Source organism: Patagioenas fasciata, chromosome 1 (genome assembly GCF_037038585.1).
Source record: "Patagioenas fasciata isolate bPatFas1 chromosome 1, bPatFas1.hap1, whole genome shotgun sequence".
Taxonomy (NCBI): domain Eukaryota; kingdom Metazoa; phylum Chordata; class Aves; order Columbiformes; family Columbidae; genus Patagioenas; species Patagioenas fasciata.
In genome coordinates, this window is record NC_092520.1 from 207252345 (window position 1) to 207276051 (window position 23707).

Consider the following 23707-nt stretch of genomic DNA (forward strand, 5'->3'; position numbering starts at 1 on the left):
GGACACCTTCCTGTGGAACCTCATCTGGGTGTTCCTGCTCCGGCAGGGGGATTGGACTGGATGAGCTTTCGAGGTCCCTTCCAATCCCTGACATTCTGTGAATCCGCGATTCTGTGAAGCGCGGATGGAAACTACAGCTTTTCCCTCAGGGCTGGGCACAGCGACCCTTTCCCGCTTCCCGGGCAGCGGGGACGGCAAAGCCCCCGTGCGCTTTCTCGCACCACCGCTCCGGCGGACCCCGCGCCGTGCGCTTCGTGGCGCCGCGGCCGAGGCGGAAGCGACGGGCTGGGCTGGGCGGCGGGCCCTTCCGGCGGGCTGGCGGGCTGGCTGCGCCTCGCCCCGCTGCTGCCTCCGCCTCCCCCACTCGCCGCTCGCTGCCGCTCGGCGCCTCCATCCTGGTACTTGGGATCTCCATCCTGGTTTCTCAAGTGCCCGGACCCAAAACAGGAAGTAAGTGCGCGGGGGCCTGCGGGCTGACAGGGCCGGGAGCGGCCGGGCCGGGGCGGCGCAGCGCGGCGGCGGGATGAGGGGATCGGCGGGCGGGGAGAGAGGCGGCCGTGTCCGGCCCCGCGCCTCAGCCGCCGGCCGGACTGCGCCGGGCCGGGTTGGGCTGGCAGCGGAGCCGGCAGCGATCTCGTCCGGCGCCGCCGACCGCCGAGAGAACGGGAAAATGGCGGCGGAGGCGGCCCGGGACCAAATGGCGGCGCTGGCGGCCGGGGGGCACTGGGGGGTGAGGCGGGCCCTGAGGCGCGGCCTCCGCCCCGGGGCAGAGCTGGGCGCTGGGGCCGGGCTGTGTCCCGCCGGTTCTGCCGCGGTGCCTGTTTCGTGTCCCCGGTTCGCGTGTCCCCGGGCGCTGCCGGCAGCGCTGCGCAGGGAGAATATTTGGAAGCGGGGTGGGGTGTGTGCAGCGAAATAGGGAAAACTTGCAAATTACTAAACCTCAACTCCCTTGGGAGGGCAGGAGAAGGGAGGCGTGCGGGGTTGGTTTGGTTTTGTGTTTTGTTTTGTTTTTTCTTTTTGCTATTTCTGTTTTAAACTCCCTTTACCTTGATGTCTATAATAAAAGACCACCTGCATGAACACGTTTCAATCTCCCGATTTCTCCTCGCTGAGTCTGCGGTTGGGGTATCCTGAGCTTGTGGCTTTTATCTGGTTTGTTTTATTCTTTTTTTTTTTTTTTTTTTTTTTTGCCAACGAGAGTTGTGATTTGAGGTTGCTTGGGGCTTTGTTTTTGAGTCTGAAATGTGTAACTTTGCCAAGATCAAGACTTTAATCTAAAAGCAGCACCAGGCTTTTCTGCACTAGAGTTATCCTCCCTGTTTTGCCAAAATAAAAGATTCTGGTTGGACAGGCCTCCCGCCCCCCCTTTTTTATTTTTTATTTTATTTTTCTTTTATCTCTTTTTAGAGATCTCTTTATTCTTGGTTGTGGACTTAGACACACTGAAGTGTCTTACAGTTCTAGCTACCTCTTTAGCTGACAGATAGTATTTGTGTGTATTTATTCACAAAGAGTTCCCATTGTTTGGCCCCACCTGCACGTTGTAAGTTACGTTTTTAAGTAATCTAGAAAATGCGTTTTGTTTGCCAGCACTTTCCTGGCCATTGATGTAAGTTGGCTTCTTGACAGCGTAGTTAAAATCCCATTGCAGGACCAGGAGGTGGTGGCTTTGGAGTGAGATGGACACATCAGAGTCACATTCTGATTTCCACCATTCCACATGAATATAATAAAAGCAAGAACTTCATGCTTGTTTTCCAGATACTTACTGAAGCTTTCTAGATGATGTTTATGATTTACTGAAAATATTGAACATTAATTAAAACTCCTTAAATAGAACACCTAAAATTAACTGATTTTTGGCTTAAACACTTAAAATTATGAAAGGTGGATGTATAAGAGACAAAAACCTCCGTGTGCCTGTACTGTATTTTACATTTGCTAATAATCCCTTATTTATGTGCTCGTATGGCCATCGGAAAGCAGCAGAGCCGTGGCTTTGTTTATCAATCTTACGCTTCATGCAATTAGGATAGCAATCAACTTTTCATATTTTATTGTACACTAAATTTCTGCCCGTTGTTTACAAAAGTGAAGTTGTTACTGGAATTCTTAGAATGAAGCTGGATTTACATGAAAGAAAATATTTGGTTTAGTACATATCAGTCTTATCAGGATTTTTATCCGTAGTCGTAAGACTGTGCCTGAGAGCCATTTTCTGTTACTGAAAAAGGAAGCTAACAGCTTTCTGTGGTTTTTTCTTCTGAAAGAGCTGGGATTTGGGGTTTGGTTTTTTTTTGTTTCCCCCTCCCCCCCCCCTTGTGACATTTAAAGCACATTCAGTGCTTTTTATTAAAATATCAATGGATGGAATTGAAATCATGGAGTTCTGCCAAATTTGGATCGATGCAAATGTGAACAGTTTGTCCCATTGTGTCTCCCTGCTTCTGTGATGGTCCATTTCTTTAAATACCCCTAATGAGTATAAGTGATCTCATACTGATACAGTTTAATAAATCTTTGTGTGTCTTGAACTCAGGTATTTGGTTCCTTCTGTTTGATGTCTGTCCAGTTTGGTTCTCTCGTAAATCCATTGTTGCAGCTGTTGAAGACTATTTCCATGTGGTGGATTTTTAGATCTGAGTGGAACCCACTTAGTGTGTATAAAAGGTTTTTTATTGAATAATCTTAGAATTGGCGCTAGTTGAATAGTAAAAACTCCTAATCATGTAGTTTAAGTATAGACTACATAAGAGCTATGGTATGGAACACACTAAACATTGAGGCTTCCTTGAATATGAGGTATATGTCCTGTAATGACTTTGTTTCCTCTTGAATTAATGCCTTAAAATCCCAGTGCATCCCATGTGGTTGTTCCCATTAAATGCCTTAATAGCCAGAAGTCTCCCTTAAATAAACTTCAGTTTTGGTTCTTACAGTACTTAGTGTAATATGCTTTATTTCTTTTCGCGCAGTGCAGAAAACACAGCCTTTAATACAGTTTCATGTAGAAATTTGGAAAGATTTACAACAGTCCACAGAAGACTAGACATAACATTCAGTTAATAACTAGGCATAATGACAGGATTCTGTCTGCAAGGGTAAAAATACTATTTCTTATAAGTGCTTAATTTCTACTGCCCACAGAATAATTGAGCCCATCTGCCTGATGAAGATGATTTAGAATTACAGTAATTGTGTATAAAAATGTTCAGTTTCTTTGTAACTTGGTATAAGACAGATTGGTGGGGAAGGAGGTTTCTGCCTAAATCTGCTGCATGTTTCCCAAATAAATAACTGCCCTATTATGTGGCTTTAGTGGAAAATTTATATTGGAATTCTATATTAAATTATTGTTGTAGGCAAAGTATTTTCCTGTCTGTTTGGTTGCATGTTGAAACCTGTTTAAAATTGTAATGCAACTCTTAAAAATGTTTGATTTGGTGAATGCATCCAAAAACCTAACAAGCCAAAAAGTGCTTATTAAATTTGCACTGATTTCTAAGCTGCTTAGAAGTTTAAGATTACATTATCTTCACTGTATTTCATCATACACATCCATACTGTTAAAGTATGTGCATACAACGTTTCTTTCCCCCACAAGCTAACAACCTCCTTCAGAATATAAAATATTGGTGATAGATTAGTATCTTTATAAAGACTGTTTGAATCAAGGATTAAAGAAAAGCCTTAGGTGATGCATTTAAAATTAAAGCAAGCTTTTTAAGTAGAAAGCAATGCCTTTTCAAAAGCATACCTAGTGAAGCTGTGAAAAGACAGTTGTATTTTAGAGGTGATGTGACTACTCGTGTCGTAATTCTCACTGATTAAGAAACATTGGCTGTCACTAACTTTGTGTTTAACTTATTCCAGAGTAGGTGTGTAGTGGGTTTGCAGGTGTCTTTATTAAGAATTTGCATGGCCTGTCCTAAAAGACCCCTGCAGTGGCACGGCTTCGGCTGTCACCCCGTGATAAATCAGGGACGTCGGGCGGGTATAGTGTCCCTGCAGCCCCATTAAAGAAGCTGCGGTAGCGGCGTTGTCCCTTTAGCAGCACTGTGCTCACTGTGCTTCCTCCACTGAGCTCATCGTCAGCCCCAGGTGGTCCTGTCATATGTCATATTTGATATATCTTCAGCATACACGGTAGTTTCGTCATTATTTAAGTGTAAACGGGGATTTTCATAAGATCTGGAGATTGTTTCCTATTCACACTGAAGAACCACCACAGTTATTCTGTTATTTTTTTTTTCTTCTCACCTTTTGTTCACTAATTCATGTGTTTATTGGTTAGTGCCCCTGTCCTGGGTAAATGTAGCTTGAAAAAACAAATTTGTTTCCTTCAGGTTTTTTGTATTTGTGTGGTCTAATGAATAAAAAACAATGTCCAAAACATGCATTTGACTTTGATTTGACTCCTCATGTTCTTTGCAGTCAGTTTTCAGTTGAGGTCTGAGACCGTATCCATTAACGTTGATGAGAATTTTCCAGTCAAATCAAGGATTTGGCTCTTCCTGCCTTCTTATCAAAGCTTGGTTATGATTAGTGCCTTTGCTCAGAAAACTTGAAATACGCTAAATCTCAAGTATCTGTCACAGAACATTCTTGTTTAGTCCTGTTACAGCTGTTTGTCTGAAGTGCCAGGATAGCAGCTGCTGATTGGTGGATCTTCCTCCCCACCTTTGATGGAAGTGCCAGGTTTGGATTTATGGACCCCATTTATGCCGCGTCCTCTTCTAATGTGACGAACCAGCAAATGGACAACGCTAATTATTCTGTGGTTTTGACTTGGAAGCCTAACCGTATAATCATGTTCTTTGATTCTCAGCAAGTCCTGAATAACTGATGAACAAATGGCCCTGGTTTGCTATCTCTGTGTTCAGTTTTCAGTATTTTGTGTTCAGTTTTCAGTATTTTGTGTTCAGTTTTCAGTATTTTGTGTTCAGTTTTCAGTATTCTTTCAATAAAAAGAAGGAACAGTCTTCTGCAAACGATGCTGTCGTTTCCTTTGCTTCTAGATCAGCTTTAGGTGAAGCGTGTGATTGACACAACGTGTTTTGTAAAAATAAACCTCGTGTCTTTCAAACATTTATAGTGGTGAGGTTAAAAATGGGTACTTTCATCTGATTAAAGAAAAATGAATGTTATCACTATCTGTTCATGCAAAATTAAAGAAGAATCCTCAGTGGCATTTTAGGTAACATTGGGAATTTTTGCTACAGCGTTCCGTGTAGTAAAAGTTATTCAGAACGTACATATGAACATGAAAAAGAGAATCTGTTTCTTCTGGCCATCCAGAATGATCCAGTTTCTTCACTCCCGAAAAGCTAAACGAATAACTCCAAACTGAGTTGAAGAAGTTACAGTCTTCTAATTTAGCTGTAACATTTTTGATTTCTTTCTTAATGTTTTAGAGTTAAGGGTGCTTCTTGTGGTTCTTAAAAATCAGGACTGCAGCAGTGCAGCCGACATCGCTTCTAGTGAAGGATGGGGCAGAGGCAGTAAAACACAGATGAATCCCAGGAAAGTTATTGCCTTCTACACTTGTACGTGGCAAGGAGCTATGGCTGATGGTAGATACGAAAGAAAATTTGAGAACCCTCTGATATAAAATGTCAACGGTATCTGAAACTTCTGACACATTCAGTCTAGGAATCAGTCACTACATGTGCTTAGAGATGTGCCAGATCTTCATCGAGCTCGAGAGGTGATAAGTAATTTCACTGAAAGACTGGCAGCAGTTTTATCCTCCCAAAAAAACACTGCTCTTGGGAATCTTCAATACGAAGGAACATGTTCTCTGATTAAAAATTTAATCATTTCCTGCTGAAGCAATATTGTTAACATTATACGGGGGATTTAGAATCCTGGTTGTATGTTCCGCTTACATAGTGGGGTATCCCTGCCTGGTACATGGAAGCTTTGTAATGTGTGGATTTTTTAACAATGTAGGTTAAAATTGTTGATAACAGTATTTTAGCTTCAAAATAAAAGTTACAAGTCATTTTTTCCTGTTAACGTGAGAGAAAACACATACAAAGCACTGAGCACTTCAAAGAGAAACAAGTGATACTTTTAACAAATCTCTGTCAAATACAGTCACCAAACACAGGTGCTCAGAACTGATTAAATCATTGCAAAGCTTCTTGATATTTTAGATGTATTTTCATTTAGCTTCTGCAGCAGATTTCTTTATATCTGATGGATTGCAATTATTTTGTGGGGTTTTATTTCAAAATTAGTAATAGTGCTAGTTTACATTGAAATTCTTATAAGCCTTGGGTTTCTTCGTGGTATTTTTATAGTGGAAATGAGATTATCAGAAGTATTTTTTATTACCCTAATTCACTGACTGCAGTGTGTACTGCTTATCCTGGATAACTTATTTTCTGAGTCATTTTTTATACTGGTGGTTACCCACACCCAATTTTTCTGTTGCTTCTATGGTGAAGAAAAAATACTTGCTTCACAAGTTGGTTATATGCATGGAAAGAGAATAAAACTTCACAACTAAGCAATCTGTAAGTCCAGCTATGAGTACTCAGTCCTGACTAGCTGTAGGTTACACAATAGTAAAATTATTAAATGAGCAGCGAAACAAATATTAGAGAGACAAAAAATATCAGATGAGGAGAATTTAGAAATGCTGAAGAAGTGATAGCCTAGGTTTGTGTTAAAAAAAGGTCATAGTAGATTACAAATGCCCCTGAATAGGGAGTTTAGGTACTATTTTTAATTGGAAAAGCAGATTTGGAGCTATCTGATGTGACTCTCTGCAATGTATAAGTATGCAGGAAAAGTAAAGGTGGGTGAATGTCTTAAACAGTGGGTTTTTTTCATGTGAAAGGACAGACGTTCATAATTCTCTGCAGGAGTTCATGCTGGTTGTTTGAGATAAGGGATGCAGCATTATGCTCAAAGTCTGAGTGCAGAAAACTAACCTGTGTGTTGCTCTTTCAGGTTTGAGTATGAGCACAGTTGAAGAAGAGTCTGACACAGTGACAGTAGAAACCGTGAACTCTGTGACTTTGACTCAGGACACTGAAGGGAACCTTATACTTCATTGCCCTCAAAATGGTATGGAATTGTATTGCATAGTATTTTTTCCTTATTTTTTCATTGATCCACCCATCGTACTTCCCTGCCTTCAAATTCTGTGAGGTACTTGGATTCTGCTTACTAATGCGATTTGTTCTGTTTCAGTTTAAAGAAGGATAAAGTGTCAAATTAGGTGTCAGTCACAAAATTATGTATATATATGCCCAACAAAGGTACAGCTATTCTGATTTCTTTTAGTGGAAATGGGTTCTTAGAACCAAGCATGTACCCAATTTTGTGTAGACTTAAAGATCTAATGAGCTGCAGATGGAACGTACAAAGAAAATCTATGTTGAAGAAAGCATGTGAATTGTTACTGCCCATAACTCAGACCAAGTTCCTGGGCAGCGGTAAAACACCGAACCAACCTATCACATATGCTTCTACCTTGTGTTTTGGTCCCCTTTGTTAACAGATCTTGGTCCAAAGCTCCACTTAGTTAACAGAAAGTAACCTGCGTATGTTTTTGTTGTTAGAAACTGATGAAGTAGACTCTGAAGACAGCACCGAACCTCCACACAAGAGGCTTTGCTTATCAGAGGATGATCAAAGCCTTGATGATTCCACTCCCTGCATTTCTGTTGTTGCAGTTCCAAGTAAGTTCTTTTGAGTTTATGTACAAACTTTTCTGTTAGTAAAAGTTAAATGTCGACTCTTTGGATCACCTTAGAATATTTTTGCATGTTTTATTTAAAAAAATTCATTAATATACTAAGGTATAATCTTTACCTCTCAGAGCCTTGGATGATTTTGCAGCAATTGTTATCTAGACAGTACTGGCAAAGTAAACCTGCCTTACTGATAGAGAACTGCAGGCACTGGTACATTGAATAACTTGAAGGATAAGTGAATGAACAACAAACCAGATGCTCTCCTTCTGCAAAGACAGTATAAGCTTTTTAATGATCAAACAGTATAGGTAGTATTTCGTGTTTTATAATGTTGAGATGAATGGTCTTCCTAAGATAGAGATTGTTGTACAAAAGGTAAGCTGAGTACTCGATTAGGCTTAAGGAAGTTGATTCAGTATTAGATAGTTCAATATATTCAGTATAAATAGTTTAATATAAGGGAGGAACAACCGGATCTAGCAAGTTAAAACACCAATTTACAATACCTAGAATGTCTCTTTATTTGGTGGAACTTAGTAGAAATGCCTTAGAAGTAAAGGCATTATAATGTTGAAGGAAAACTGGGGAAAAAGAGTGCAGTTGAAAGATTTGAACATTGTCCTTTAGTAATTGGAAAATACCAAAGACAGGGCTGGAAGGGAATCATTAATACCGTACCAAATGTTTGCACCAAATCAAACACCTTTTATTTATATGTATCACATTAGGCCTCTAGTTACAGTCAAGTGTAAAAATGAAGGTTTCAAAACCCATAGTTAAATTTTATGAAGAGGAACAGTTGATAATAATTTTGATGATTTTACTGTGTCTACAAATAAATACAGAATAATACCTGTTTAAAATTTTCAGTGCAAAGGAAGCAATTTACAAAAGGTGTAGCCTGCCTAAAAAATCTTACAAGAGTAAGGTATACAACTAACTTACCCATTCTCAAGTTTCAGAAAATGATCAGAGCTTTGAGGTGACCATGACTGCTACCACTGAGGTAGCTGAAGATGAGATTAATGAAGGAACCGTTACTCAGATACAGGTACAGTAAAACTTCAAAATTGACCTATTTGATATACATTTTATACAAATTGAAATGAGAAAGAGATCATTTTTAGTATGAAACTACTGTATTTCAGCATGGATCTTGTTTGTAAAATGTTGTGCATTTGAATCATTTTATATATGAAAGAGGTTATTTGTAGTGTGACTTACTGCCCAAAGCACAAAACAGCAAACATTAATAGACGTAATCCTGATAATTACTTGCTCTGTGGTGATCTGCATAGAAGACAAGTTCACCTGTTATTTCTGTCGTTCTTTGATTATAAATTAAGCTTTATAACAGGCCTAAATATGCCTTGTCTTATCACCAGTCCTAGCAGTTACGTGCAGTTCTCGTGTGTTTACTGTGTTTGAAAGTTCCAGATTGGAGATGCTGGACATAGTTCTCTTTCCACCAAAGCCAGTGAGACTCTTCCTATTCACTGTTCAATAAACAGGATGAAGAATGTTCTCTAATTAACTCTCACAGAATCTATATGTTAAGATGCTAAATCTTACTCAGGTGTCTTAAGAAAGGTGAATGTACTTTTAATGCCATATCTAAAAAGTGGCACTTTCTGACCAGTCAGCAAGGTAACTAAGTGTGCTGCTTTCATTTTCCTTCAATTTATGCCTCCATGTTAAATGCAAGGTGATAGAACTGAAGATCTTACTGGATGATTTCGTGTTGGTCTTTTCAAGATTCTTCAGAATGAGCAGCTGGATGAAATCTCCCCAATGGGCAATGAAGAAGTGTCAGCTGTTAGTCAAGCCTGGTTCACAACCAAAGAGGATAAGGATTCTCTAACAAATAAAGGTAAGTTATTTCAAATTCAGTTCTCCTGTGCTATAAAAAGGTAAGCTATTCCAGATCTCTCTGAACATTTTGCAGGTTGCATAAAGTAATGTCCAATCTGGCTTCTTTAGTGAAGATATTTGAGAAGACTGATTCTAAAAATGCTGAGATGGAGTGAATTAAGTGTGTACCCTCCCTCTTAGGCTTGTGTTTGTTCCGTTTGCACTTCTACCTGGTTAGGAGATGGGAAGCTGCAGTCAGAAAGGGGTACAAAAAAAATTAATCTGTGCTCAGGTTAATACATCTTCCTCCAAATAGGGCTTATTAGTCTGGCGGCTGTGTTGTGATTCATATTAAACAGTTTCTGTAGGCCAGGATCTACTGAAATAATCACCACTACTTCTAAAACTGCCTCCCCACTGGCATTCCTCCTTTTCAGAATGTGTCTGTGTAATCATGAAGTAGCTGTTGAACCTTAGAGGTTTGGGGTTTTGTTTCTTGTGGTTGTTTGTTTGTTTGTGGGTGTTTGTTTGTTTGTGATTGTTTGTTTGTTTTCCCCCAGGGGAAATGCCTTTCCAAACCTAGAGAAACATCTTACTGACAAATGAAGATGTTGTCTCTCCAGTTTCCTCAGCCTCTCTGCTATTTTTCTACCCTGAATTTACCTCTTTCAAAGGGAAAATAATTTAAATCTTTTACAGTCAGTCCAAAGCAACTAATTTTTTTATTATAAAACTTGAGGAAAAGAAGTAATGCTTTTATTTCACAGAAGTAAATGATCTCTTACTGAGTTCTGCTTCAGAGAGCCGAGTGTACTGCTGAGTGAGTGAAAAAATGTGGGTGAAACACACAGGTGTTAGATGTGAAAATTGCAAAGAAAGGGAGCTGAGCAACTCTGTGATTGACCATTTCACTCACTAATCCCAAGTGTGCGCTGACAGTTGCTTTTAACAGCCAAGAAATAATTTCTCCCCATTTTCTCTGTCCTTATTTGTTAGATCTATAGGGCTTCAAAAGTATTCAGTATTCAGTGCAAGAACTGGGGCGGAGATGGGATAGCAGAGAGATCCCTTTGCATCACAGCACTGAGGCAGCTGGGTAGAAGTAAAGAGAAATCCTGTTGCTAGAGTTGCTGTGCTCCATGGTGAGAAGAAGCCCAGAGATTATGATCTTTCCAGTAGCCGGTGATGAAGGACTTTGGTTGGGAGCAGCACGTTCTCAGCTGTGACTGGAGGACCACGTACTGGTGATTTGGCATAGAAATTACTGTTTTCACATGACTTGGTGGTCTCATGTTTGATGCATGTCTTGTTAAGCATATTAGAAACTTCCTGCATTTAGAATCATAGGATCGTTTTGGTTGGAAAAGACCTTTAAGATCATCAACTCCAACTGCTAACCCAACACTGCTGAGTCCTTTTGTTCCTTTTGTAGCCGAATCACAGGTGAATCAAGTGACCGCACATCACAAGTGGCATTTACAGTTTTGAATGGATGAGGGCACTAAATCTGATGATTCTAATTAAGGCATGAATAATTTGAGGAAGACATTTCCAAGAAAATATATAGAATCATGGAATCATTTCGGTTGGAAGAGACACTCAGGGTCATCGAGTCCAACTATAACGTAACTCTAGCACTAAACGATGTCCCCAAGAACCTCACCTATATGTCTTTTAAACACCTAGAAATATATCTAGAAATGTGTTTGAGAATCCATACTAGCTGAACCTTTCTTGGGGTCTCTGTGCTGCCACAGAGATCAGCTGTGAAAGAACCCCACTGTGCATCTCCTTTTACAGTAGCTGGGAGTTCAACATGTGTTGCCTGAGCTTATCATTTTATAGCAGCCTCCACCTGATAATGCTTTCTCTGAAGACCTGTGGGTTATAATATAATAATCTTGGCACCGAGTATGCAGACAGATGAAGTGCAAAATACGTTGCCTTTCCTAATATAGCTGGGTGTCCCTTTAAGTCAGTTTGGATGCTCGGATAGAGGTGTGAATGGCAGCTACAGCAGCAGGTTATTGTTCTCTCTCTGTAGCTTTGGAAGAGGAGATTGAAGCCATCAGACACAAGGGAAGAGTTTTCTCTCATCAGTTCCAACAGAATTAGTAATAATGCCTGTACTTTTTGTTATAATTGGATTTGAGTAAACAGTCTCTTTGGTGTGTTCTGCCTCTCAGCTCTGATAATTAGCAGGCTGAGAAAGAAATAGACTGATTTTTCTGAGCAGAGATGGGCAGGTAGCCAGCACACACCAGTACGTAAACTGGGTCACCAGCATAATCTTAATTATAAGTGATCATTAAAATGAAGTATGGTGTGAGCATGAGGGGAAGAAAGAGGAATCTATGTATAAATTCAGGGTAGGAATGTTTTAATGTTTTATTGATAGACTTCAGGTTTGCAAGTTTCTCTCTGAATAAAGTTGATTGGTTTTGCTTTTAAAGCTCAGCTGGCATTGTAGTTACTAAGGGCATAGAGGCACAAAACGTAACGTTTCTTTCTATTGGTTTGCCACTTTTATTTGGGAAATAAAACACTCAGCAGGAGTCTTTATCTTGACTGTGACCACTGGGCATTATTCCCAATTAAAAAAGAGAGAGAGAGGGACCAGCTTGTCAAAATCAACTGGGTAGAGCATTTATGTCCATGAAAAGCACTCACAGTAGGTAACACTACTCTCATGTCGGGAAGTGATAAGACATGCAAGAGAACCCCACGATATTGCCAATTCCTCAGGTAACATTTTGAGTTGCATTTTAAGTCCCAGCTTCTGGAATTATGTGAGTACATGGAAATTTCAGCTGTTGGTTTAAAGACAGAAATTTTCTAGCTGTGGCTGAAGAGAAAGCCTGAAAATGTGTCTTGATAGCACAGAGGAATCCATGTTCTGTTTAAAATCATTTCTAGTTAGTGTAAGTAGCTAAAATAACTACTATTTTCTTTGTCAGTTGTAATAATGAGGGTTGTGTTTTTTCTGATATTTTTGTTGTGTTTTGCTAACTTTCACTTCAGTAATTAGTTTGCCATTTCTGTATTTCAGGCCATAAATGGAAGCAAGGGATGTGGTCGAAGGAAGAGATTGACATTTTGATGAGTAACATTGAGCGTTATTTAAAGGTATGTATTAATTATCTGCTAATTAACGTGATGATGCAGCCCCTGCTAGAAACCAACTTTCTTTAGTACTTCCCAGCATGTGCAATAAGTGATTCTGATTGGTTCATAGTGAAAATGATGATTACCCATTTGAAATAAGTAAGATAATTGTATGCAACCCAGAATGTAACATTGCCTTTAGTTTGTGTACTGATAATAACCCATTTTAAAATTTCATGTCGGTGTCCTTAAGTGGCTTAATTTCTTTCTCTGAATATTCATCAGTCATGTCTTTGGTGAAGGCAGAAGAAAAATTGCTCTAGGAATAGAGATAATTTTCCTTACAAAGCTTTATGTACAATTTCCACATTTCTTTGATGCTCTATCTGTATTTGTTTGCTACACTAACGGGATGTCAGTGTTGGCTTTCTTCGCCTTAATACATAGTTAATACATAGTCAGAGTTAAGTGTGAAAATAAGTGTGCAGTTAACGTGCTGACAGTGATAATTGCCCGTAATTCATTCTGGTGGTTGGCTTACAGCTGAGAATATTTGAGCTGAGAATGTATGACCTGGATATTACGGGTTCAACCGCCTTCATTTGTGAATCAAAAAAAAGCTCTGAATTTAGTCTTCATTGGTAAAGAAACCCTCAGTATTCATCATAGGAGGTGTGCCTGCCCCTTAACCCTATTAGAATTTCTGCCACAAAATCAATCATAAGTAATACTTTTTAAGTCTAGAGAAGCTTTTTTAAGGTAGCTAAATAATTTTTTTGAGTTACTGATAACTCATTTGATTCATTATTTTCCGATTTATCTGTTCTGTTGTACTGCTTTGGATAACTGAAATGTAGTGATTTTTAGTTTAAAGTGAAGTTAAACTAAAACTTTCCTTTTATCGTTAACTGTAATGTTTTTGTATCAAATTTGCTTTTAATTTCCATCAGAATAAGAAGAGTAGTTTAATTGAAAAAAAATTGCTTTCAGATTAAAAATATCTAAAAGCATGTAATGAATGGATATAGCACTTTTTAGCAACCTTCCACTGTATAACCCCTGGAAAATTCCACCACAGTATGTTTTCCATTATGTTCTAAATGGCACTTCAATGTTTGATCTTAAAATACACATTGGGCAGGGTTTTTTTTTAGTGTAGATGAAAATTAAAGCTTCCATGTCTACCTTGACTCCAGTGTAAAAAAATCCTGGTGTTCAAGTGTTTGTATTTGAGGTAGCTAATTCATAAACACTCAGTTTATCTTTTGGGCTGTAGTATTTGAGATACATAGAAATTGCATAATAGTATGCTAGGCTTCAGTTCTTAAGTGTTCTTCGTTTCTAGGAGACTGTCCAAGGTGTTTTGTTTGTGTGCTGCTTTAATTTTTGTTTAATGCTTTCTTCTAGGCTCGTGGAATAAAAGATGCCACTGAAATTATATTTGAAATGTCAAAAGATGAAAGAAAAGATTTCTACAGGACGATAGCTTGGGGTCTGAACCGGCCTCTCTTTGCTGTCTACAGAAGAGTTCTTCGCATGTATGATGACAGAAACCATGTTGGAAAGTATGAAACCCTCTAATTGCTGCATGGTTTTACTGGTATGAGTAGGGTCATGTATTGAATGTTTGACATTTTATATGTGAGACAGAGGATTTTAGCCAAACACACCTGGCTCCTCCTAATCATGTCACCTCTGCTGAATTCTGGTATATCAACCTTGGCAATGGTTGTGTTAAATTGATGGTATCCACAACTTAAAATAAAAGGTGCAGAGAGGATTCTGGTACGATTAGGAGACTTTTGACACAAGCATGGATCTGCTGAGATATAGTTTATTTCTAGAACTGTGACCTAGAGCGAATTAACCTTCATCCCTCTACCCTTAGCTTGCCAGTCTGTAAAGCAGTGGTTATGGTGCCATCCAGCAGTGCTGAAAAGGATGTTAGATTTTCGTTTTTAAAGGTAGTTGAAAATCAGAAAAGCCATCTCAATGTTGATTTGTTTTTGATGGAAAGTCATCCTGATGGTGATTGCGAACTGAGATGGAAAGGAAGAAAATGTTAATAGCTGTTTATTTTAGAGGCTAATCCACAAAATTCTAATTCTGCTCTTAGTACGATCACCAAGAATGAGGAATTTTGCTGACAAATGAGAGGGATATTAGACCAGCTAACCTTAGAAATGCACTGATGTGGAAAATGGCATTTCTTCCTGTTCTTTTGAAGCATTCAGTCGGATTGTTTCTTACAGCTGAAATTCCTTAGTATCTTGTTGTAACTAAATATTTACCATGTGGTTAGTAAAACAAAAGTATTTGTACTGTACGATTTCTGTTGAAAGTAATGCCTTTTTATTTACCTGTTTCTTAGGTATACTCCTGAGGAAATTGAAAAGCTTAAAGAGTAAGTGTTTTTATTAGCAGGGTCACACTACCTTGTTTATATTTAGCAGCTTGAGTAGTTTTCACAAGTGTTGTATGAAATCACTGAAAAGTTACAAGTAAATTTGACTGCTCCAACTCTATCAGCAATCAGTGGTCACTTCATTAACCTGAAGAGAAATGAAACTACATTTGGATTATTTTTTTTATATTATCTAATGTGTATTCAGGACATAAGCAATAAGCAACGAAGTTCTAAAGCAACCCTTCCATTGAAACCAGTAACATTTCAGATTTTTACAAGCACAGTCAACATTTGCAGTCATGTTTCTGAAAAACAGGAATTCTATTTCTTTAGGAAACTTGAGCAAAGGATATTTCTAAAGAACATGGCAAGTCAAGGATAGGATCTCCCTTATGAAATATTAGAGAGAGACATAAATTGTCAGGAAGGCTCTTTGATTTTGTCTGTAAACTTGAGACGTTGCGGGGTGAGGGGACTGGAGATTTATCTCCTCTTGCAGCTTTCCAGGGTTGAGCAGTTGGAACAAACCATGTTGGACTGAAGGAAGAAAGGGAATATATTTCATTGTGTTGCTGGATATGTTGGGATCTAGTTAGCTGGTGTGTATCATTCGCAAGATGCCCATGGTTCCAGAGGTATCTGAAGTAGTCATGGCTCAACATATTCAGCAACCTGTTGTCATATGTGGGAGGAAGATCATAGTTAACATTATGAACATGATTATGCAGGGGTTTGCCTCATTTAAATTGTAGGATGCCTGGGTTTTCTTCGGGCATTATTTAGATTTCTCAAGGCTATTAGGAAACATTTCTTCCTGGAAGGGGTTGTGAAGCACTGGAACAGGCTGCCCAGGGAAGTGGTGGAGTCACCATCCCTGGAGGGGTTTAAAAGACACACAGATGAGGCTCTTAGGGACATGGTTTAGTGCTAGATTTAGGTTATGGTTGGACTTGATGATCTTAAGGGTCTCTTCTAATCAAAATGATTCTATCTCTATACCCCCTGAAAATCCTTGAGGAACTTTTGCAGAATGGATGTTGGCTGCTTATCTAAACATTCATATTGTATTTAAGACAGTAATTAAGCCTCAAAGCATTCCTACAAGACAGTTAGTTATTAAACATTTTATAAGTGAGTGTCATGTGGGTTAGCTGGCCCAAAAGGCTGCTAGAAACACATAGAAAAATTAGCAGCAATGACAGAAAATATGTTAATACTGTAGTATCAAAGAGACTCCCCATTCTGTCTTTAAGCCTGTAAACTGCGTGTTTATCCTCGTTTTATTAGAGCGTATTTGATATTCTGGTAATCTCTTCACTGGATATAGTGCTAATGAGCATGTTTCTATTTAGGCTGAGAATAAAGCATGGTAACGATTGGGCCACAATAGGAGCTGCACTGGGGAGAAGCGCTTCGTCTGTAAAAGATCGGTGTAGATTGATGAAGGATACCTGCAACACAGGTGAGGTAAATGTTGATGTGAGTAATGGATATTCTCGTTAGAACTGTGTCACCTCTGCCCTTGTCACTGGTCTGTTCAGAGATGTGTAACTCTGAACTGAGTGACTTATAATGTGAAATATGCAGACATTTTTAGAACAGACTTGGTATAGGTTTCTCCAGTTTCACTTCCTAAAGATCAGCTTATTTTTACTGTCCATTATCCATCATACATGTATGCCACTGAAGTATATTTTATTGGGGTGGATTTAGAAGTACTTTCCCTCATGTTTAACGTTTATAAACATACACTGTATATTTGGTGTCAATTAAGAGACAGATGTACTTTAGAAGTAAAGTATTGTTTATTTTGTAGTGTATATTTTCAAATGGAAGAAAAATCTAGTCAGATGTCATGTAATTAGTGTATACTAAATTGTTGTATGGTTAATTTACTTCAAATAATACAATTTGGGTAGCTTGGACCAATTTGCTTTGTATCAGTATTTTGATTAAGTTCCATGTGGTTTAATTTACTTGCGAGAGGAAGGTAAGAGAAAGAAACTTGTCTGCAAAACAATGGAATTATGCATTTGTTAATCAGGAATGGATATAATGTAAATCGTTAGTAAGAAGAATTGTCTTCTTCACAAGTCAGTGTTTACATCTGGAATAAGGTGCTAGACACTGAAGATAAATGTCTGACATGTTACAGATCAGAACAGAGGGCATCTGCTTTTAGTTAAGTCAGGGGCTCTTCTCTCTTTCAGGAAAGTGGACAGAGAAAGAAGAAAAAAGACTCGCAGAAGTAGTGCACGAGCTGACCAGCACAGAACCAGGTGACATTGTCACACAAGGTGTATCGTGGGCTGCTGTAGCAGAACGGGTTGGCACACGCTCTGAAAAGCAATGTCGCTCTAAGTGGCTCAACTATCTCAACTGGAAACAAAGTGGGGGCACTGAGTGGACCAAGGAAGATGAAATAAATCTGATCTTGAGGTTTGTTGGTTTAGTTACTTTTAAAGGTTCATGATACATGATGCTAGCAGGATTCCATTGGGGTCCCTTTTGCTGGTTTCTTAGACACTAAAAACTCTAGAACCCTCCAAAAATCACTGCTGTGTTTACAGTTCCCAGAGATTTATTATTGAACATATTTTTTGTTTGTTTGTTTTTTTAGTGAATGTTAGTGTTCGTGAAAGGTGTCAGATTGAAAACCCTGGAGACTGAAGTCTTTATTCCACAGAAAAGGTACAGCACAGGCAGCGACCGTGCAAGCTTCCCACACGTTGCCCCACCGATGCGCTTTAACCCTTAACTGGAGGGTAGCTCAGTCTCCCTGCCCGTTCAGTCCTTGGCCTCTCTGCTGAGACGACCAACAAGGGTCAAGTGTGGTGGTGGTTTCTGTGATGTGGACGTCTTGTCTACAAAGAATTAAACCAAGACTGCAAATTAATTTCATGTAGGCCACCAGATACTGATTGGTTATCAGCATCTTTGACTATATTTGAACTGGCAGCCTGGTAGTAACTTTGGAAATCTTTTGCTCTCTCCAGTCCTCCTCCCGTTTTGAACGCCTTTAACTCAGGCTTTTTAGCCAGTGGATTTTTAGGGGTTGATAGTTTTGGGTGGGAATAAAAAGCAAAGACATACAGGGAATCTAAACATTATTTACAGACCAATATTCACTAATTTGCCGAAGCTGTTTTACTTGAACTGAAAATGAGGAACCTGATTGCACATTTCAGAATGTGTTGGTTATCTGGTTATAATTCTTAATATTCCACTACAGATGATACCTGCTCGGGTCTGTCCAGATATCCTTAACATCCTATAGGATCGTTTGGTTGGTTTTGGGAGCTCTTTTTTCCATTTTGGTTTTTTTTTTTTTGTTATTGTTTGTTTCAGGGTTGTTTTTTTTTGGGGGGGGAGGGGGTGTTTTTGTGGGTGCTTTTTAGCTAGCAGGAGTGTTCAGTGCTATTTCTTGCTTTGTGAAGAGAACCCTTCTTAACTTTCACAAAATCTTTTCCCTCTCACTGTTCACCTCTCATTCGTATGCTCCAGGTACAGATGAGCTGGAGGCAATTCAGAGATATTTATAGTATTCAGACAGATTCTGGTAGAATCCTGTGTGCATAACATCTGCCAAAATAGCGTGAAGATTGTCTGGAGAGCCCGATGGAGTTAATTTATGAGGAACTGTTTAATACTGTAGTTAATTTCATCTGCTTTGGCTAAGAAGCACCTGAGAGGAGGCAAAACTCTATGTTAAGGATGGATGAGTATTATTTAGGAGAAAACAGGAGTAAATACCATAACATGAAATTAATTAAATGAAAGTTCAGAGCGAATCTCAGTAAGTTTTCCTGCCTTGGAGATGTGTTTGGGGAATGGTTTTCCAAGGAGAAAAGATGCAAGCACCATCATGTTGAATGCTTCACAATAATCTGATCAAACACCTAATGTGTATGTAAATAAGGAGAATAATCCTGCATGGCAAGGAGATGGACTGGATCATGTAACAGGTCTAGTCCATCTTCTGTTGTTTATGATTCTGCTTGACCTGTGGCAGCGTGGAGCCGTGGAAGCCCGTGTCAATTCATGAGCTCTGGTGGACTATTCACTAGCATGCCATTTTGCTGCTGTTACGTGTGACAAGACCAGAGATGTGCAACACCCCTTCCAGTCTGGAGGGTAGTTTCTAACACGTAAATATTTTCTGTATCCTGCCAGGATAGCGGAACTTGAAGTTTCTGATGAAAATGACATCAATTGGGATTTACTAGCTGAAGGATGGAGTAGTGTCCGCTCACCGCAGTGGCTTCGGAGTAAATGGTGGACCATTAAAAGACAGATTGCAAACCACAAAGATGTTTCATTCCCTGGTAATGTACTACTTGCACACTTCTCTTCTGAAAGCTGCTTTCACGAATGTCAAAGGAATAAGGCTGCGTTTTGTTGTCTACTTAAATCACTGCTGGCCAAAATGCATGTTGCTCCGTTGCTGGAAGTTACTGGCCCCTTGGATCTGCTGGCTGAATTGCTTCTACGAACAACCCTTAAGTGTTTCAGTCGAAACAAGCCAAGCTGATGTACAGAACTAAACGGTAGATTTTGCCAAGTCCCCTCACTTTGGCTGAAGTGAGAGCTGTATATAAACAGCTCATCTGACAGATCTCAGATGATGATCTTTGATATGGAGGGCAGTGACCTCTTCAGGTGGAAGAGGATGTGTATCTGCAGCCTAACACATCACCTCAGGTTAGATCTGTTACCTTTAACTTGTTAAAATGTAATCTGCGTGAGGTGCTGTATCTTCGCTGTAGAAGGAAGGTAGATCTACTACAAGCTGCACAGTGAGAAGGGGAGGAATCGGGAGTATAAAACTCTCCAAACACATCTCTCGTAGCTCTCATTCCTGGTCAGAGAAAGCAACACCTGAGCCAAAGGGTGTTTCAGTCTCTGTGACTTGTCATTCAATCCTCCTTTTCTCTGCCTTTGGAATAGGAAAAAAAAAAAAACAGAGACATTGTTAACATCATAATGCAAGGTGTAATTTAATGGACACTTTTGCTGCAGCCATCACTGTGGTTATATATTAGTCATACCTGACAGCTGCAATTGAGAAGGTAGCCCTGTTAATATGGTATAAACCGTATGTTAATAGACAGTTGTTGCATCGAATAATAATATAAACACACCACTGAATCAAGAGGATCCACTCTCTTTGCCCAGACAAAATGTCATGCTGCCAGGAGTGGGAGGTGGTTAAGCAGTTTGCTGTATTGAATCCTGGAAAAGCAGAAGCCTCAACTTTTGTAACCTCATATATGTCAACCCCTTCCTCAGTGGGACCAAAGTGATCATAGGGAAGAAACCTGGGCAGTTTTATTGGAGCAATGAGCCACTTCTTGCACAAAGAACGGTAGTATAGCCACTGCGAGATTAATTCTCTCTGGCTCTCTGTTTGCAGTGACAATTCTGTCAATCTCTTGAACAAACTCATCTCCATGTTTTGTAAGATTGGAGAGTTAATTTCTGCTAGCAGCATTATACAGCTATGATACTGGCACTTGATTGTACCTTGGGGATATACCATACATGTTTTTAGAGAGGTCCAAAATTTTATGAGCTTTTTTCTTTTTACAAGCATTGCAAAATATCCAGATTCCTCGACAAAATCAAATTCACTCCAGTAGTTGACTATAAATGTGATTAATGTATGTGCTAAATTTCTAGTTGATATGTTTCTATAAATTGTTTAGATTCCAAATTCAGAAGGATTTTGGTTATTTTTTTCCCTCTTCGATAGATCTCGCACACAGCATTTTAAATGTTCTTCTTCAGCATGCTTTAGCATGAGTATTCTTTCTCTCAGTGCTGATAAAGGGTCTTAAACAACTCCATGAGAACCAAAAAAACAATCCGGGGCACCAGCTTTCGGAGAACAAGTCTGGAAGTGGATTACCAAACACTAATTCCAGTTCGGGGGTTCAGCACGTGCAGATTCGAGTGGCTCGTTTGGAGGAGAGCGCAGGCAGCACACCCAGCACCGTGGCAGCTCTGCAGATTCCCGTCCAGATCACACATGTCTGTAAGTAGCTGAAACGAATGGCTTTTGGCCTCTAATGAAACATAAAGCTTTCTTATGTTAAGGTGGTGAAGGAGGAGTGGGCATGTCTTAAAGAATGTTAATAATTCTGCTTCGATCTTGCCATAACTTCAGATTAAGGATTTCTGGATGCCATTTGCCAGGTTAGGAAAATGCAGATATTATTGTGACAGTGGTACCAAGAAGCTGCAGTTGGAGCACCTGGACATAGGGGGTTGTAGGTGTCTGTGTGTGTGCATGAACACAAGAACTTGCTGTATAACGTGGTATTTGAAGAGGCTTTAGTACACAGGTATCTTAATAGAGATGCAAAATATATGCTTATTTCTGTAATTTCTTGTGGTAGCTCTTGTCTAGAGCATTGAACATAGAATCATAGAATAGTTTGGGTTGGAAGGGATCTTCAAAGCTCATCCAGTGCCACCCCTGCCGTGATCAGGGACATCTTCACCCAGATCAGGTTGCTCAGAGCCCCGTCCAGCCTGGCCTGGGATGTCTCCAGGGATGGGGCATCCACCACCTCTCTGGGCAACCTGGGCCAGGGTTTCACCACCCTCAGTGTAAAAAATTTCTTCCTCATGTCCAGCCTGAATCTCCGCTCTTCTAGTTTAAAACCATCACCCCTTGTCCTGTCACAACAGGCCCTGCTAGTCTGTCCCCATCTTTATTACAGACCACTTTTAAGTACTGAAAGGCCTCAATAAGGTCATGGACAATATCTCCTCTTGTGTAATACATTCCTTGCTCTGTGCCAGAGTTCTGATGAAGGACACTTAAGCAGGAAGGTATATAATGTTTTTCCTACCCGTGTTCTTTATTATGCAGACACAGACACTCTGAAGAGCATTAATTAGTTGGTTCTCAGGCACTGGAACAGGCTGCCCAGGGTGTAGTCACCATCCCTCAAGGTGTTTAAAAGACACATAGATGTGGTGCTTAGGGACATGGTTTAGAGGTGTTGGGTTAACGGTTGGACTCAATGATCTTAAAGGTGTTTTCCAACCAAAATATTTCAATGTTCAGCTGATGATCTGCTCTAACCACTGTATTTTTTTGAGTTGGTGCTTCCCATCCTCTTAAGGATGAACTTTGCTCATTATCAAACATTTATAACCAGCTCTACTTTGATGGTAGTGCTTATTGGGTTTTTTTGTAACTAATCTTACGAAGCAACTCCAGTTACTCCAGTCCAGCCATCCTGTATGCAACACATCATCTCTATGGCCTATTATTTTGCACTGCTTGTCATTTTTTAATTTTATTAGAAAAATTAGCTAATCAGACGAAGAACTAATTATTCAGGCTATGACTAGATAGGCATTTGGTAGACAATTTTTTGTGTATAATTTCATTATATTAGCCTATCTTAAGTGCTGTCTTCATTTTCTCTGGTTTGTATCTTAAATAAAATGTCATGCAATACCAAGCCAAGAACTTGTTATCTGTAGTAACACATTGGTGGTCACATACTTTGAACCAAGCTGTTCAAAGCCACTGAGTTTTTATGAACAGGCAAGATGTGCTGGGACTCTGTAACCTTTAGTCCTTTCTGAATTGAATCCCATAATGGTTATTTTGTGATGACGCTTGCCCTGGTCTGCCTAAAAAGCCTTTTTTCCCCGTTTTAGTCTGCTTGGCTGAAGAATTTCTGTTCGTGTAATCCAAGTGAGTTTTGTATTGCGTCTTTTGTGTCTTTCCCAATCCCATGAGAGCTGATCCCATCAGCCACTTGCGGCTGCATTAGACAGAATACTCAAGGTTTCAGAGGGATAATTCCTGTAATCTTTATGGATATAAATCGCTGAGTAACAGACAGGCCACACTTTACAGCTGTCTGCTACTTGATGCCAGGAAATCTGCAGCAGGAAACCTCGGACATGCCACTACAACAACAAAAGCTTTAAAATCGAGCTTCTATCTTCCTAAGAGACCAAAATTAGTCTATTTTGAAGCCAGAGTCTGAAAAGGCCAAGTTTCCAGTGCTCAGAGCACCACTGTCATCATGTAGGTCTTTTGCCCTTTTGTTATTTATGGCATTAGTGGATAATCCCAGGCAAAGTATGAATTTGCCTGCAGCATTTGAGTTTTTGAAGAATAACTGAAAAATCATAATTATGGTTCTGAATAGGTTTTTGATAACTTATAAAGCTTTGGATAAGAGCTGTTTGGACCTGATAATCTTGAAATGTCTGATATGTAAACTGTGCTTATCTTAGTTTTAGAATTAATAGAGATAATTAAATAATTACACACTTGTGGTAAGAAAGCTTACAGCTTTTATACACAAAATCATGACACACAGGGCAGGTAAATATGTTGGGGAGCATCTGTTTCATCAGCAGTGGACATACTGAGGGGGGCAGAAAAGGTTAAAAATAAAAAGACCATATTAAACCTGACACCACTTTACAGCAAGTAATACAAGATCCAAAGGATATCATGACACCAGAACTTCTTACAAATCTCATTACAGAAAGTAATTCGGTCGTGTCAGGTAACTTTATTTTTCTGCTTTTATCCCTGTGCACTAAAACCATACTTTCATTCGCTCTTTTGGATTGTAGAATTCCCTCTTTAAATTGC

The 23707-nt window shown here is 39.6% G+C and overlaps 1 protein-coding gene across 2 annotated transcripts in view; it reads left to right on the plus strand.

The window, feature by feature from the left end:
- The first annotated feature begins 286 nt into the window (after positions 1-286).
- Positions 287-23707, plus strand: part of DMTF1 (cyclin D binding myb like transcription factor 1) — a 31063-nt gene continuing 7642 nt past the window's right edge. The window contains exons 1-12 of one of the 2 annotated variants that reach the window (XM_065839543.2): positions 287-450; positions 6961-7077; positions 7575-7694; positions 8666-8760; positions 9465-9579; positions 12610-12686; positions 14073-14230; positions 15037-15069; positions 16425-16534; positions 17283-17511; positions 19246-19397; positions 20891-21106. In XM_065839543.2, the coding sequence (XP_065695615.1) occupies positions 6969-7077; positions 7575-7694; positions 8666-8760; positions 9465-9579; positions 12610-12686; positions 14073-14230; positions 15037-15069; positions 16425-16534; positions 17283-17511; positions 19246-19397; positions 20891-21106 (1414 nt within the window). In that variant the 5' untranslated portion in view covers positions 287-450; positions 6961-6968. Of the gene's footprint in view, positions 451-6960; positions 7078-7574; positions 7695-8665; positions 8761-9414; positions 9580-12609; positions 12687-14072; positions 14231-15036; positions 15070-16424; positions 16535-17282; positions 17512-19245; positions 19398-20890; positions 21107-23707 lie in introns of those variants that run through there. The other variant, XM_065839534.2, reaches the window with a different exon arrangement.